The sequence below is a fragment of the Psammomys obesus genome, unplaced genomic scaffold (assembly GCF_907164565.1).
Source record: "Psammomys obesus unplaced genomic scaffold, mPsaObe1.curated_primary_1811, whole genome shotgun sequence".
Lineage (NCBI taxonomy): Eukaryota > Metazoa > Chordata > Mammalia > Rodentia > Muridae > Psammomys > Psammomys obesus.
This window is the reverse complement of record NW_026585644.1, coordinates 3,054,685-3,073,071: the sequence shown is the minus strand read 5'-3', so window position 1 is coordinate 3,073,071 and position 18,387 is coordinate 3,054,685. Positions and strand designations below refer to the sequence as shown.

General features: G+C 38.6%; 1 protein-coding gene across 6 annotated transcripts in view; it reads left to right on the top strand.

Moving 5' to 3' along the window:
- Immp2l (inner mitochondrial membrane peptidase subunit 2) overlaps nt 1-18,387 on the top strand; it is an 815,753-nt gene that overhangs the window by 631,384 nt on the left and 165,982 nt on the right. For all 6 annotated transcript variants that reach the window (XM_055624048.1, XM_055624043.1, XM_055624028.1 and 3 more), the window contains exon 6: nt 8,641-8,743. In XM_055624048.1, the coding sequence (XP_055480023.1) occupies nt 8,641-8,743 (103 nt within the window). The remainder of the gene's footprint in view (nt 1-8,640; nt 8,744-18,387) is intronic.

Below are 18,387 nucleotides of genomic sequence, written 5' to 3'. Positions count from 1 at the left end.
ATCAGTGGACTTGGAGAGGGGTATGGGTGGAGAAGGGGAAGGGGGGAAGGGAAGGTGGGATTATGAGGGGAGGAAGGAGGGAGCTACAGGGGGGATACAAAGTGAATAAACTGTAATTAATAAAAAGAAAAAAAGAAAAAGAGAGTACCATCAGGAAAAAAAAAAACATAAAAACAGATCGTAGGCAGAATTTAGTGTTGGGGTTGAAAATGAGTATTCAGAGTGGAAAATGGCTTGCAGTGTTGTGATTGGCAAAAGTTCTTAGGAATTTTTAGAATCCTCTGATCATGTATGTTAAGAATCAAAATTTAACCAGATCCCTCAAAAGCTTTTAGGCTCACTTTTCTCTGTAAAATTCCTTTGTATGGTAAAAAAGACACTAATGATCATTTGTACTTTTAGCCAATAGAAAATCAGATCCCATCTTGGAGACATGATCTCCTTTGGCCTAATATTAATATAGCTACTATTCCCTAACCTACTGTTACACTGTTGTTATTATTATTGTCAAAATTTTTCTCCTTTTATGTATTTCTCTCATAATCAGCCTTTATATAAAACAGTGCAAATTCTATATTCCTTAAAAAATATTATTATTCTCTCATACAATACTTCCTGACTGCAGATTCCCCTCCTTCCGCTCCTTCCAGCTCCCCACCCCACCTGTCTCCTCAAGCTGTATCACCCTCCCACCCCCACCTCCCACCCCTCTGTTTTTCCCCAGAAGAACCGGCCTCCCCGGAACATCACCCGAACTTACACAACAGGACAACATTAATATTAAGACAAGGCACACAAGCTTAGGTGAAGCAACCCAGTAGAAAGAAAATGGTTCCACGAACAGACAAAAGCGACAGTGACACCCCCTCTCCACTGCCAGGAGTCCCCCCAGAACACCAAGCCAACAACCCTAGCATACATGCGCGGGACCACCACACGCCCATGCTGCTTCAGCGAGCCCTGGTCAGTTGATTCTGCGGAGGTCCCTGGACTCTCCGGCCTTTACTTCCTGGTCATCCCAGGCAGTGTCTGGCGTGGGCTGCTTCCCATGGCATGGGCCTCAAATTAATCAAGCCATTGGTTGGCCACGTGTGCAAGTCCTGAGCTACCGTTGCCCCTGCACGTCTTGCAGGCAGGACTGCGGGCCAAAGGTCTCATGGCTGGGTCGGTGCCCCAGTTCTACCACTGCAAACTGCCTGGTTACAGAAGACGGCTAGTTCAGGCTTCATATCCTCCGTTACTAGGAGCCTTCATTCTCATAGAATATTGGGAGTCTCTGCTGTATGAGGTTTCCACATCTCTTTCCCCAAATGCCCTTCAATTTCAGTTGTCTCTCCCTCTATCCCTCCCCTCAGCCCGATTCCTCGTATTCTCATTCCCACCTGACCTTAGTCTACCCACAAAATATATTCTATTTCCCTTCCCAGGGAGATTCATGAGTCCCCCTAGAGGCCTCCTTGTTCCTTAGCCTCCCAGAGTCTGTGGATTGTAGTATGCTTATCATTTACGTAACAGCTAATGTCCACCAAAAAGTGAGAACATTCCAGCTTTGTCTTTCTGGCTCTGCGCTACCTCACTCAGGATGATTTATTTTTCTAGTTCCATCCACTTGCCTGCAAATTTCATGATGTCATTTTTTTTAAGCTGCTGGGTAATATTCAAATGTGTAAATGTATCACATTTCATTTATCTATTTTTTGACTGAGGGACATCTAGGTTGTTTCCAGTTTCTGGCTATTATGAATAAAGTTACTATGAACATAGTTGAGAAAGTGTCCTGTGGTAGGATGGAGCATCCTCTGGTTATATGCCCAAGAATGGTTTATCTGGGTCTTTAGGCAAATCAATTCCCAATTTTCCAAGGAATATCCATATTGATTTCTATAGTGGCTGTACAAGTTATTCTATAATCTGTGTTCTATAAGCTAGATTTTTAATAGGATACTTCTCTATCAATTTCATCAGCTCACTTTATTATGATTACTGATAATAGCTGGATAGCATTTTATATTTTCCATTCCTATATGTTTTTTAATTAGCTAAAATATAAAAGATAAATATCTATTTTTCACTAAGTCAATTAGAAAAATCTTAGCAAAATTTTATGTCAACCACCTATTTTGCATGTCAGTATATAACTAAGATATTCTTTTTCAAAATTAAATATTATTTTTACTCTGCCCAAAGGTTGCCCATGAGTCTCAGCATCTGCATTAATAGTCTGCAGGGCAGAGCTTTTCAGAGGTCCTCTGTGTCAGGCTCCTGACTTGTTCCCTCTTTTCTTCTTTTTCTGATGTCCATCCTCTTTGCCTTTCTGGATAGGAATTGAGCATTTTAGCAAGAGTCCTCCCTCTTGATTAGTTTCTTTAGGTGTACAGATTGTAGTAGGTTTATCCTATGTTATATGTCTATATGATATATTATATGTCTATATATATATATATATCCTATTATATGTCTATACCATGTGCATCTTTCTGCTTCTGGGATAGTTCACTCAGGATGATGAAAGAAGTGGGAAACAGTAAGATCTGGAGAGGACAGGAACTCCACAAGGAGAGCAACAGAACCAAAAGTCTGAGCACAGGGGTCTTTCCTGAGACTGATACTCCAACCAAGGACTATGCATGGAGATAATCTAAGACCCCTGCACAGATGTAGCCCATGGAGTTCAATATCCAAGTGGGTTCCATTGTAATAGGAGCAGGGACTGTCTCTGACATGAACTGATTGGCCTGTTCTTTAATTGGCCTGTTCCCCTGAGGGGGAAGCAGCATTATCAGGCCACAGAAGAAGACACTGTAGCCACTCCTGATGAGACCTAATTGACCAGGATCAGAAGAAAGGAAAAGAAGTCCTCCCTTATCAGTGGACTTGGGGAGGGGAATGCATGCAGAGGGTGGAGGAAGGGAGGGAGGGATTGGGACGGGAGGAGGGGGGAATCACAGGGGGGATACAAAGTGAATAAAGTGTAATTAATAAAGAAAAAATACAACAAACAAACAAACAAACAAACAAAATATTATTTTTATTTCTGCAAATTTCTCTCGTAGGTTCTTTACCTATAAGAATAAAATACATTTTCATACACATGCATACCTGTTCCTGTTTGTGGAATTAGTCTGTTTCTCTGTTGTCGTACAACTCTGATGCAAGACAACTTGAAGAGAAAAGGGTTATTTCATCTTACACTTCCAAGTGTCATTGAGGAAAGCTGTGGTTGGAAGGGAATGGAGTGCAGGGTTAGAGGTAGCGTTGGTAGTAGAACTCAGGTCAGGAACTGAAGCAGAGGTCAGGGAGGGTCCGCAATTACAGGCTTCCCTTAAGGAAGTGGAAACTCAGGGGGCTGGGATTCAGAGAACAGTCAGCCTCACACATCATCACCGCTTTGAACGTGTAGAAAATGCAACAAAATGGCTTTAAAATAATATCCCTAATGAACCATGAATTATAAATACAAATTACTGAGAAGGGGAGAGAGCACATGTGCCTGAGAGAAAGACACAGAGAGAAATGTTTAATACGCACTTAATCTTCTTATACTTCTAAGAATTACATGGACAGTAATTTTATTCAACTGATGATCCTTGGAAGATCCAGAGACTTAAACACATTGTTTTCAAGGTCAAATCAAATTGGAGGCAATCATTCTTCATTCCATTTATAAGGCCTGGGTAACTTGTCTTGGTAAAGCTCATACTAAAAATGTCTCTTTTTAGACAGGTAGTTAAAATACCATACAGAACTCATTTTTGACTGTCGAAACCAGAATTATTTGCAAGCTATAGATACATACAACCTTGTGGGCTGACACCTCACTTACCTGCTCAATCAGCTAAAGGATTATCTTGTCTTTTATGTGAGTTTGGGAGCAAAAAAGCTATTTAAAATTCCTTCTCTAGAGAAATTTTATTAGCAGTATTGTATTTCCTTGGCAGTCCTAAAAGGAAGTAGCCCAATAGTTCACCATCTTATTTTTAAGATACTTTAGGTTACTATTTTTAAAAGTTCGAGGCACTCTGGGAGATTAGGAGATAGAATACGTACTGTCCTTATGGTGTGTTTCCCAGAGTTTTCAAAGTATTTCTCCCAAACCTCTTACCTGTGTAAGCCTCTACATATTAGCATAGTAGCACTGAAATATGCAAGAGAAAGGTAGGTGAAACCACAACTAGATAGATCATTCCTTTACCTGTTACTCTTTGTATATTTGAATATATACAAACAGATTATCCCTTCACATATGAGTTTTAATGTGTCCCTGAAGGGAAAAGAAGAAAGAAAGAAAGAAGAAAAAAATAAAAAGAGCCATTGTACCATTAAAAACAGCCACAGGCACAGCACAACTTGGAGGGAAAAAATATTGAGGTATATCCCCAGTAATTTGAAGAGGCTCACTAGCCAACAGTGAGCCTCAACACATTCTGAATTATAAAATGAAGGAAAATAATGGACAAAAGAAGCCTGGCAATAACCACCACCACTTATTGTATTCCAAAGTACATCAGAACCATACCGAGTGTTTTACTTAAAAGGCCTCAAGTTGAAGATGATACATTTATATGGTGTCTAGTATATGCTACACTCATCCATTCAACAAACTTAGAGCTGATTTCCCTCTGTTTCTCTCCTCTTCTTCCTAGAATTATAAATGAGAAACTTCCCCTTTGAGTTTTATCGAGTTTTCCAAAATTCTATGCACTTGATAGTGTCGGAAAAATAACCAAACCAAGATAAGCTAACTCTACAGGTTAACAGTGTATTCTCCTTGCAATGTTTACACTACTTGGTAATCTTCACCTGAACCAGGTGAATGTCACTAGATAAACCCTATTGTAATGATGCCAAACAATTATAAGGTATAAGCTTGCTTGTAAATCAGAGGATTCAGGTTGAAATGTCTTTAGCCTGTTCTAGAATCACTGTGCTTTCTTTCACATTATTCTGCCTTCAGGCCACTATTTTTCATCAGTTCTAAATTCATTTGTCATTTATTTAACAAATATATGTTTAGTACTTTTTGCTCTACGGACATTCTACAAGAAAGGCATATTTCCATACATCACTTTTTAACAGAGATAGATGCTGCCTTCACCGGTACTCTGATAGTACTATGATTTTCTGTCACATGTATCTTGATTCTTATAGAACCTAAAATTCAGCCTGACTTTTATTTTATTTCATTCATTCTAACTTCTAGAAGAGTATGTTTGGCCTATGATTGTGTTGAATTTATTTTACAATTTTTAACAGAATCAATAGTTCATGTGTTTGGGTCTTAAAGCTGCTTTATACCCATGGCTCTTCTTGATATTATGAATGATCAGAAGACTTTCTTCTAATTACTGTGATAAGTCCATTTCCTTCCAAAACTTGACAACTTATCTGTGTCCCAGCCTACCAAGCCTCTTGGTTTCCTTAGAGTCCTTCTTTTACCCAATGAGTAATCACTACCAAGCGGCAGAAGGTACCATAGTCTTGAGATTCATGTTGGTTCCTTCCCTAGAAACTTTCCTAACAACAAAGACCTGTATGTTGAATAGATGGAGCAAAAAGGTGCAAGCTGTGCCATTCAGAAATGAGTCAAAGGACTGTTTTATTTGGAGGATCTTCACTTCTTTGCCCCAGAGAGATAGCCCAGCGTGCTATCACACATACCATTAATCCCTGGGAAACACACCCCAAGACCTGAAACCCTGAGTAATTAGTAACCCAATGTACTATATAGTGTTTTCTCATACGCACACTTCTGTGGTTGTTAAATGATTATTTGAAGAAAAATCAACTTTCTTCTCTTTCTAAGAATTTATCCTAAATGTTTAGTGTAATATGGAGACAGGTGTTTGCATGTATTAGGTGATGATACCTTTGCAGCAGTTAGCTATGAGTTCTCCTCATGGCTATCATTTGATATGAATATTAGTTATTGGACACTAGCTCACGCAGTGGTGATGTCAAGAACTAATGGAATGACTTTAATTGAACACTTCTATTGCAAAGTATATAAGGGTAAGATGTGTTAAATTTTTTTTTTCTAAAACGCTGAAAGTCTCTTTTCCTATAGTAATTAAAAACAAACAGCAACCCTTAGCTTACTGTGGCGTTCTAATGGCCACAATATTGCTTCCTTGCATGGATGACTTACTGATCTAAAGCAAAGCAATTCAACACTGAAATTATCTTGAAAATTAAAAACCATCCAAGATAATGAATAGTTTCAATTTCTATAGCACCAATTTATGTGCACATTCCTCTTTTAATGCATTCTTCTGTGCGTACACAGCTCGCTGACTAACAGACCAGCCTCAGAGAGATTCCATAGCAAATAATAACATGCCAACCCCTCAATACTTTGGCTTACAGAGTGATTTTCAACTGCTTGTTCACTCATTCATTCAGCAAACCTTTATTGAGAAGCTTGTCTAAGTTGGTGTTGTCTAGAATGTCTTAGGAAGTAAAGGAAATATAAAGCTGTGTGCTCCCAAAAGATTTGTTTTCTGTGGGGTTTGAATCAAGTTTTATTTAAATTTCTCTTTTACTTAGTTGGTTGTCTCATAATGTATTTACCAATACTTTGCTACTAGATATTTCGGTAAACTTCATTTTGGGAGTGGGGCTATAAAAAGTGTCCATTGCACATTCCTTAGAGCAAATATTTGTCCATATTTCTAGTTTCTTAGCAATCGATTTCTACAAGTAGGAGAATCAGACCAGGAGGCATGAATATTTTAGTCTCTCAAAACATCCACAAATGTAGATATAAAAAAAGAAATGGAAACACAAAGTTTGCATCATGGCCATTTGCAATGTGAGGGAGCTTGTCCTAACACTTTTTTCCCCCTGTGTTTAGAGTATGAATATCTGCTAAATGTCATCAGTTATTGACACTTCCTCTTCAGAATTGTTCAAAATTTACTTTTTAAGAAAAATATAGTGCTGGTCTGGTTTCTAGGAATCCTGAGTCTATAAATACCAACATGTCATCAAGACTCTTTTCCTTCCTGTTAATGCTGTTTCCACCTTGTTTGTTTGTTATGTGTGTGAATGCTTTGTCTTCATGTACACATGTAAACCAACATGGGTATATGAAAGAGGTGTCAGATCCTCTGGAACTGACATTACAAACAGTTTTGAGCCACTATGTGGATTCTAGGAATTGAACTTATGTTGTCTAAAGCCAGTGTTCTTAACCTCTGAGCCATCCCTCCAACACTCAGTTTTGAATCTGAATTTCTACAAGTAAATGGAAACAACTGAGCACTAGCATAGATAAAAGTGGAAGAGGACAAATGGGTCTTTATTTCACTGAGACATGTTAAAATGTTAAAGCATTTATTAAGGATATTATGAATTAAAGTAAGTACCAAACACTATAGATGGTTGTGAGCCACCACGTAGTTGCTGGGAATTGAACTCAAGACCTCTGGAAGAGCAGCCCACAGTGCTCTTAACCTCTGAGCCATCTCTCCAGCCCCCTGTACCTTTTGTTTAAGCAAGTTTTTCTTTTCCTTATACAAAAGAAGAACTATATTGCATGCTTATCTGTAGAATATGTAACTATACTGTAAATTCATTAATTTTCTTCACTTTGAGTACATATAGAAATTCTTTGCTTATGAATCTTCTTAGCAACTCATTATGAAAGTGAAGAATTTCTTAGTTAATGCTGAGTTTTTGTTGGTCTGATTTGTTTAAACATGTGTCTTTGCCTGTTTTGTTTTCTCAAAGCTGTACTTCTTAGACACGGTTTTCAAGGACTTCTTAGAGAATGAGCCATATCTTACGTTAGGGGAACTTGCGTCATTTCAGGGTTGTTGGGAGCCTAGCAGGAAGGTCCTTGCACCCAGATCTCCAGAGAAACCAGGAATGTTAAACACACAGGACTGTCTTTCTTTTTCTTTTAATTTATTTTTAATTTATATATCACTTTACATGCCAATTGTAGCCCCCACCCTCCTCTCCTCCTGGCCCTGCCCTCCCACCCCCTCTTCCTCCTGACCCCCTCCTCTTCTCAGAAAAGGGGAGGCCCCATCGACCCACCTCACCACACCAAGTCTCATCAGGACTGAGCTCTTTCTAACGGGAAAGATGGAAAGCCCTGTTTTTCCATCCAGAGAGCTGAAAATTGGAAGTGCTTCACAGACTGCTTTGGTTATCTGCTCTATCTGTTGGGCCAGGCCACATCACGCTCCTACAACCAGGGCCGGAGGTGGTTCTGTACACTCTCTGTAGAGAGCAGAACACACCCACATGCCCTTAAGCTAGTACAGGTAGCCTGTACATCAAACCTTCTTGAAAGAAATGACATGAAACCTGAATTGGGTTTCAATTTAATTATGCTTCCTTGAGCAAAAAGGATTGTGGTACACCAGGAGCCTTTTTCTAAAGCACTCTGGCCTTAAATACATTGGGACTAAGCCACCTGTTGTATGACTCCCCATCAGGTTGGCTGAAGCCAGTCTGTGCTTGGTTTTCATTCCACATCTTCCCTCGACGTGTTTTCCTGCCCATGTTCCTACGGGAACCCCTGTAAGGGTCAGAAACCCTCCTCTTCCCAAAGCTCTTCTGTCCTTCCCGATTCTACAGCGGAGTGGTAACGTCCTGCTCCTGCCCTCATTTCATTGGTCTCTCTGTTTTCAGAACCATTGGACACAAGAACCGGTTGGTCAAAGTCCCCCGTGGCCACATGTGGGTTGAAGGCGACCATCACGGACACAGTTTTGACAGCAATTCTTTTGGACCGGTGAGTCACCTTGAATCTTGTTTCTGAAAATGTTGTGTTACAGATGTGGAGGATGTGGAGGCAAGTGTGACTCAATCGTTTGCTGCGTTCTTTGAGCCAAGACTGGTTGGAGACTTTGGAATGGAACGTGTTATGTTGGAAAATTCCTTTAGACTGTCAAAGTGTGTGTGTGTGTGTGTGTGTGTGTGTGTGTGTGTGTGTGCATGCGCATGTCTGTCTGATCTTCCTTTCCCTAAAAGAAATGCTTTCTACCTGTTTTCCGTTAGTACTTAAGCAATAAGATATGTAAGAAGACGTGTAGGCGCCGACTTTCTAAATCTTTTATTCAATGCAACAGTGGTAGAAATCACAGTAGTAAGTGTGGGAGCGGTGGGCTTCCTCGCTTCTCTCTCGTGGTCCCGTCTCAGTCTGACATGAAATTGTTGTAAAACATGATCAGAGAATGGTCACACACATATAGTATGTTTTAGATGTCATAAAAGCCCTCATAAAGAACCGAAGGGCTTTAAAGATGGTGAGACTTACCTGACTTTGTATTAGATTGCACAAAGACAGGTAATTTTTGACAAGTAACTAAATTATGTGGAGAGGCTAGAGGAAGAGAAGAACGATTTTACCCAGACTGCCTGTGCTGAGTTTTCTCAGCTGTGACTCTCCATGGACTGTCTCTTGTCTTCAGCTACAGGGAGGACTGCCTTCAAATGGGAGTGTTGGTCTCCTGTTCTTCAGCAGAAAGGAGGACAGTAGTGTGCCTGGCTCACTCCTGTTGCTTTCCAAGTTCTCTTAGCTCAAAGTAATTCTCGTGTCAGAGTGGCATGCTTGGAGGTGGCGTGTTCTGCTCCCATTCATAAGGAACATTTTGTTAGCATTCAGCTTTACAGCAGAAACACAGACATGCTCTATTCCATACTCATCCACAAAGTATGTGACTATTCTGACATGTTATGGATTTTCTTCACTTTCAGTGCATATAAAACTTCTCTGTGAATCTTCACAGTAACTCATTGTGAAAGTGAACATTTTCCCAGGCAGTGGGGAACTACAGCTGATTTCTTGTTTGTCTGGTCTGTTTAGAAGCTTCACTTTGCCCTTTTTGTTTTCCCAAAGCTGTATTGGTTGTGCATGTACATGACAAAGCAATTACTTACAATACACATGATTGTGGTCTCTAATAAGAGAATTTCCTATGTGTATTATGAAGAGCCAATGTTTCTACTGCTAAGTGTGCAGACACTCGGACCCAAAGTGGTAAAAGGTGTAAGAGCTGGATTTGAACAAGTATATGGGAGAAATTTTAGCCCATCATTCCTATTTTTTTCTATAGTCATGCAAATGATGTTACAATAAAACAATCCTAAGAATACTAACTATATAAAAATATTATATAAAAATATTAAAAAATATTTGAATACTAATTATATAAAAACATTACTTAATCTAAGTTCCACCAAAGACAAAACAAAAATGAGAAATGTTGGGGATGCTTGTGCTGCTTATAATGCAAGACAATTGTATTGAAGAATGTAAGCAGCAGCTTGGAAGAAAACAAGTCACTTGAATTTAGCTCTATCTCTTTGGCCAATAAGAGTACACGTATCATGTTGTTGGCCAAGTCCACAACAAACGTTAGTTAACTTCACTGAGTTTTAATTAGTTATTGTAGTGATTTTGCAATGAAGTGATTTTTTTTTCTACCAGATGTATGCTAAGTAGTTACTGATAATAAAGTCCTAACACTGATATTTTGTTCTTTATTAAGTTGAAGCTGGTGTAATGTTGCTTATGTAATTATCATGAGTGCCTGTCAGCTGATTTCTCTTTGCTTTCATACTGGAGAAAGGAATGGAGAGCTGGAAATATGGCTCATGGGTAAATGCTTATTATGTAAGCATAAGAACCCAAATTTGATCCCCAGAACTCACATAAAAAGCAAGGCATGCTGGGATATGCCTGTATTCCCAGCACTGGAAAGGAAGACACAGAATGGTCCTGGAGGCTCATTGCAGGCAGCCAGTCTGTGCTAACTGTTGAGCCCCACGTTCAGTTAAGGCGCTCTGGCTCAAAGTGTGACGTGGACAGAGCAAGCCCACAGGAAATTCCACACGCACAAACCAATGCACGTGTGCGTGTTAATAGGTATGGACACACACATTTTTAAAAAGAAAAAGATAAGAATGTTGCAGTAAATCAAAAAAATGAGTGTTTGGCTACATATTATTTATTATCAGTCCTAAGATTATCACAGTTGTATTATCTAACCCACTATCACAAATAATAAGGCACAGACACCTGTTGGATTTTATAACTGCCTTTTTCACCTTGGACAGGGCAGATATTTCACCTCCACCGGCTCACTATCCTCACCATCCACCTCCCAGCCCCCGTCCAATGCCATCCACCTTAATCCTCCTCATCTGAGCTGTCTTCCATCCATAATCCCATAGTACTTGCTTTTATTCTTCATCTGGGCCTCTCTGCGCCATCATTGGAGTCCTTTTTCCAGGCCCGTGTGGATCCTTCTCCATGCTAATCCACCTGGCATCCTCCTTCCTCTGTCTCCTGTGATTCTCCTGTCTGAAGCCAAGGAACCTTAGACACACCTACCCCACTCTGCCTTGCCCAGGTATAGGCTATTAAATCAACCAATTAGGTATGACTTAGGCAGGTTTACACAACAGGCATAGGTTTAACCAGAGCTTGAGGGCCAGCGTCAGAACAACCCCCAACACCAGAATAAAGTTGTGAGTTGTGTGCTGGGAATTTCCTATGTCTGTAGTGTGTTCTGTGACTTGTAAGGCTCTTATTGTGGCTCCTTTCTCTGCCCCTTTCCCTGCCTTACACTTAATAACGGTGTTTGAATCACTGAACTGTGATTATAAAGACCCCACAGAAAGAATAGCAGATGTGGAAGCGTCCTCTTTTTGAGGACGCTTATTACTGCATATGAGTGACAATCTCACAATGTTTAGTTCAATAAGAAACCATATCACAGAAAACTTTGACAAATACATTATATTTATTTCTCAGTACCGTTTGGTTTATATCAATGTCTCAGATAAAATCTAATCAATAATTATCATAGAATCAGTATTAGGTTAAAGCAATATTATTTTGAAATCTAGTGATACCCCCTTTTTGTTAGGTAGAAAATATTTATGCAAAATTTCTTTTGGTTTATCAATTAAACAAAGCTTTTAATTTCTGTTCAGTAACTAGTATTGTTTCCTTTTCCAAAATTAAGCAAAATACTTCTTTAGAAGGTAAAATACATTTCTTACATCATATACTAACCTATTTGTGTATTTGTAAGTTTTAATATTTGTGCTTTTGTTTTTAGAAAGTGCTCTGTGGTTTGCTCCAATAGCATCTTTGATGGGAAAACTTCTTCCTATTCAGTTCCCATCAAGTATTCATAAAAGAAAAAAAAAAAGCACAAAACAGTTAAATCCCAAACAGCCCTAATGAAGCTAATCTATAATGCTTGAGGATAGAAATTTATTTTAGTTGATTATTTGCCTGTTGAGACAGAATATTGCTGTTTATCCCACAATCCTCCTTTGGCTTCCAAAGAGCTGGAATTCCAGGGGCACACCACCGCACCTGGCCTGAATGTAAATGTTGTATAATGCCCTTTGTACTAACCATAAATTATATGACTTGTTTGTTAAGCACTTTAACATTTTTTTATTCTAAAATATTTATACTTTTAAAAATATAGTCTTGAAAATTACATTTTCTGATAAAAATTTTATTGGACAGGTCTCCTTACCTGTTAAGATATTTAAATATTATAGAGAGAGGGCCAGTGAATTTTATGTTTTCAGATATATTCTTGATTCAGTTCCCCCCTTGAATTAGGTAATGTACTTTCCCTGTCATTGACAACTTCCATGAAGGAACCAGACTTGTCTGAAATGCTTCCCTTGTCTGTAAACAGGACCAAGACTTTTCATCCTTATTCGGCTCCGGTTAGCTTCTCCATACATGCTGCTGTTTCTCACATGCTTTGTGTATTTGCATAGCAATCGACCCTGTTATAGACTCTGCTGTGTTTGTTTCATTTGTAGCTAACTGGTAATCAACTATAGGAAGTACAGTTAATTGACTGGAGTCTAGTTACACACATTTAATGTCCTCCCTTTGTTCCTGCACTTCAGGAAACATTCATCTATGATCTTTCAAAGAAGACTCAAGAACATAAATGCCTTGTGCTGATTTTGTGGTTTTTCTTGGTTTTGCTGTGTTTTATTACTTCTTTATACTGTCATTTCTTCTTTGATTTGTTTTCTTGAAACTGTGTAGGCTTAAAATAGGATAGACTGCTATTATGAATAAAAAGTTAGTAATGGCTTATTATTACAAAGGTGTTAACAATAAGCTGTAGGAACAGAAATTTACAGCAGGAAGAGGAATACGTAATGTAACTTGTAGTCCAACATCCATGCTCAGTTTCTTGAGGAAGATGTCATGGAAAGAGACACAAGTCACAAAATCAAACAAGGGTAGTTAATCTTGTTTGAGAACTCTCAGTGTCCCAACTTCTACAGATTTATATTTCACATGATTCAAAAGAAAAGACTCCTTCTCTAAATCAACTGACAAATTGAGAATATTCACATAAAATAAAAATTTTAATGAACAACCTGAGAAAATTAACATAGAACTATAATTAAATGACATGATTTAGCCATAGGGTAAATTTTATGCTCATGCAAATATGCTTATAAACAATTTTAATGATACAATCAGTATTCATAATACTGAGTGAATATATAAAAATAAGGAAGTGACTATACAACATCCTATTGTCTCCAGTGTTAGGCCAACATCTGATTCTTTTCATACCATTGTAACTGCCCACATTTTAATACGGTTGCAAAAATGTTATGACCTTTACAATTATAAACATATAGTTTGTTTCAAAGCTGGTTTAAAAATGACTGAAAGTAGATTACATGAACCGGGCACAGTGGCCCATGCCTAAACTCCCAGCACTAGAGGAGGCGGAGGCAGGGGATCACTGTGAGTTCAAGTGACCAGCCGGTCTACAAAGCAAGTCCATGATAGCCAGGGCTACACAGAGAAACCCTGTCTTAAAAAACAAAAACAAAAACAAAAACAAGCAAACAAAAAAATCCAAACCACTCTAACAACCTCCCCCGAAACACACACACTTAAAGAAGGCAGATGACATGTAAAGCCAAGTCTATCCCTTTGATCTATAAAAATATTTCACAGTGCTCCGATTAGAGGAAAAATATCAGATATGCTTGCTGTGAAAACTTTGGTTTATGGGTAACAGTATCACTATGATCTTTATGCTAAATCTCTTGGATAATTTACACATTAATAGAAAATACCTTTTTCTATATGGACTCTCATTTATTGCTTTAGTTTGGATTTCTAGTGTGAGAAATCACTTTCATAAGTTCCTTTTAAAATTGTTATAATTGGATAAATTCAAAGTTTATGACTATTTGATTGTATTGAATGGTGTAAAGCAGATATCAGATGTAGGTTTATGATTGCTAAGCATTTCTCATAGCAATGAGAATTTCTTCTGCTCTAGCAATGAAATTAGCATCCTTCCCTTGACTGCCCCTACTGTTAGATGACAGTAAGACATTTTCAGAAATAGCCATGTTTTTCTTTGCCCGCACCCAGAAGTAACTGTTCACTCCAAGGGTTTTTGTTATTGTTTTTTTTGGTTTTGTTCTTGTTTTGTGTGTGTGTCTGTGTGTGTGCGCGCACATGCTCTAGTACTGGGGCACATGAAAGGCAAATGTCCTTAAGCTTCCTGCATGTGTGCATTACAGCTGTAATCTTTCAAAGGGCAATTTTAACTACTTCAGGGCAGCGAACTCTTGCATCAATTAAAACACACGCTGCACTTCTCTCTTCCACTTGTTATGAATGTGTATGTCAGCGCTCAAGTTTGAACCATTCTCATAAGCGCTCATTCCTTCTGGTAAAACATAACTCTGGCTCTTTCGATGGCCTCCATTTACCTTACGCATTTTCCATCTTTGAAGTTTTTCTAACACTTTTATCCTGCTATAAGTCCTGAGCCTATGAGATATTAACATTTTTTTTTTGCTGTGCAGTGATTTTTCATAAGAAAATATGCCATAATAGAAATTCTAATATCTTCAGACAAATCAAAACCGGGTAGTTTAGTGCCTAAAATAAATTGTTTTGACTATATTGATCAAAAGGTGTTACGAGAAAACTTTGGTTTTAAGCATTTCAAGGCAGAGTCGTTCTTTCTAAGATGCATAAACACAGTTTGATTTTTAGGTCTGTTGTCCCAGTGTCACCTTGTGAACAACTTGTGGGCAAGGACCATGAAGCACAATGGAACCATTTGGATGCAGAAACTGTTATAATATCGTGTCTCTACTTGAGACAGGAGACTACAAGTTATGAGGAATAAGAATTTTCTTTTGTTCCAAGTCATTTGGAAACTAGCCAATGCAAACTCTTATTTCATTGCTGTGTAATTAAACAAAGCATTAGTCCCCTAGAACACTTTTTCAGTACTATGCCTAATAGGTGATAATAATATTAAAAGTAAGTGAACACTAGAAATATTATTGATAAAAAATACCTGTTTGTACAAGAGAGCTGATATGTAAGGAAGTAGGCCAAATCATAATTGAAATTTCACAGGATTCCCTTTAAATTTCATGAAATTCGAAGAAGTTTTCACTTTTAGAAGCTAGAAGAAAATAAGGTTCATGTTCTCATATTATCCAAAGCCTTCATTTATGCAACGGGGACACATTTTTTAGCCTCTTCTATTTGTAAACATTTTTTTTTAACCTGTGGGCACACACAGTAGAATAGATCAAGAGAAACAACTTTTAGCCAGTAGGTAGAAAATGTGAAAAACATTTGAGAAGAGGACATTCTTGCAAGTTAACCAGTTACAACTTTTGTAAAGTTTTCCCTTGTTATATAATTTTTATTTTCAAAAAGTAGACTGTGAGCAAGGCAGCCAGAATGACATTCTTGGAGTTGTGATAAGGATGGAAGGGATGGAGTTTGTTATTATGAAGACAACCTATCAAATAAGGAATTCGGATGGCATTGGGGAAAATGTTTAAAACATCCAAAGATTTTTCCTTTGTTATTTTTTAATTTAAATTTATTTTTTCTGAATTTATTCACTTGATATTGTGATTATAGCCCCCTCCCTCATCTCCTCCCAGCCCCACATCCCTCTCTCTTCCCCCTATACCTTTCCCCTCATCCTCAGAAAGGGGAAGACTTCCTCCCCTACCAACTAACCCCAGCCTATCAAGTTTAGTCAGGACTGCCTGAATCCTCTTCTTTTGTGACCTGGCAAGACCCCCACTCCCTGCTAGGGGAAAGTGATCTAGGAGCAGGCAACAGAGAGACAGCCCCTGCTCCCATACGAGGGAACACGCTTGGAGACTGAGCTTCCTATAGGCCGCATCTGTGCAGAGGTCCTAGGTCCTCTTCCTGCATGGTCCTTGGTTACATCCAAAGATTTTCAAGAGAAGATATTCAAATCATGGCTAACAGGGATATGCTGAATTTGTCTTTTGGCACCAATGCCAAGTTTGAGTAGACACCAGAAAGAACAGGAGAAAAGGGGTCAGTGGGTGCTGCAATTGCCAGGATATATCCCTGCCTTAGAAGAAAGATGGGATCAAAGGGCAGGCACAATGAGACAGCAACCACACTGTGACAGAGTCCAAGCTGGGGTTATGACAACCATATCAAAAAAGTAGTGCGGCTATTTACAATAACCCTCAACCAGCTGTGAAATCTCCTATAAGAATTTAATTGGCTAGAATACCCTAAAAGCAGTACAAATGGTGACTATTTGGTAAAATCTTGCATTACATAAGGCTCTGCAGCCGTCGTATGTTTTGTGAATGAAGTGGTTTATGCCTGGAATGGTTACTAGCTTTCAATTGTGCTGAAAACGTTTTGCTTATATAATACAGAATAATCTTGTGGACTTAGGGGATGAATTGACATTTTGTTTATCACTGAAGTGCTGCATTTTCTTTGTAAAACTTCCCTGGAGCTGTGAGAGTAGCGTTTATTTACAATCAGCCATTTTTAAATAAAGAAAAAGATCATTAGAATGTGCTGACGGGATGCAAGTGTTGTATTCACACATCTGAAGGATGTTGCTTTGGCTCTAATTGGCTGGATTTTCTTCTTGTTTTACAATACACACTTGCTTGTTAAGAACTTTTGGTTTGCAATAGAAGATATTCTATATTTATAGAATAAATAGTGATGACTTGAAACTATAATGCCTCTCGCTCTGGTGGTTTTCTCATCTTCTTGTAACCCTCTTTCAAGTGTTGGAAACTAGCAACCCATGTATCTTTTAGATGTGATTTTCACTAGACTGATGTACTCAAAGGCATGCATTTTATGAGAACATGAAAATCAATTAAAAGAGATGTGATTATACTGAAAACACCTGTATGAACAAAGACAGCTAAGTCTCCGGGGATATTCCACCTCTGGAGTACTGTACAAAATCAAGTAATCCCCATGTAGCAACAAGAAGCAGAACACCCCTCAGGATTTGCTTCAGTATCAGTTAGATGTTTTTGTCTCTATAATTATAACATCAAAAACAGCTTTTAAAGAGAACATAGACACAGTATATAGAACTATAATAGTTATTGTCCCTCCTTCAAGAACCGGAACAAGCCAGGCTTCCATTTCCAATGAATCATTTTTTTTTTGCTTTATCTTAATTATTCTGTTAGCATAGAAATAGTTTTCCACATGATTTCATTTGCAGATAGGAAAATGTTAGCAGAGTTGTCATTCGACTTCACTGTGGCAAATGTTGCTCCTCGGGGCTGTTTTGTTACAAGACTAAACATGTTTCTTTGTATAATGGCTACATATTTGCTGACAGAAGGGCAAGAGTAAAAACTCAGTGGGGAACAACGCAGGTGTATGAGTAGCACCGTTTTAGAAGTGCTTAGGATTCTGTAAAGTTGTCGGGCTTGTAGTCTTTATCAGATGTCTATGATATATCGGTGTCTATATAAGCGAATTTACGTAGAGAATGGAAAATGAAAGGCCGTAAGAGGAGAGGCTGCTGTTGAATGGACTGTGATTTAAGATTTGTGAGGCTCCTCAAGAGCCTCATTTAACTGGGTAGTTAGTTATAAATTGTTTTCTGGTAAGCCATGTAACTGCCTTCACAAAAACCAAACTATAGAAATACTTCTCTTTTGATTGAGATTCTGAGAGATAGTTGTGCTATAATGGAGAATGAATTCTGGTAGTCTCATGTTAGACACGCCATTAAGCCATTTACTAAGCAAGCAAAAGTGAAAGAACAAAATGCATGTAGCAGTTAGACAATAAAGCACCATCGAATGTGAAGCTCATAACTTCAGTAGAAACTGTGTGTGGGAACACTGCATGACACTCTTGGGCAGAGCCGAGGATGGCTGTGCTCTCCAGAGTGCACTTCCTGCTTCTCATTCCCACTGCAGGCATTTTTATACCTCCGATAGATAACAGGAAGCCCCATACTGGAAATAGTTCACCTTTTGCTGTTCTCAAGGGTACAATGATTTTACTAGCCTGAGGTGTTTCCTTTTCCCTTGTCCCAGTATCAGGAGTCCAGCATG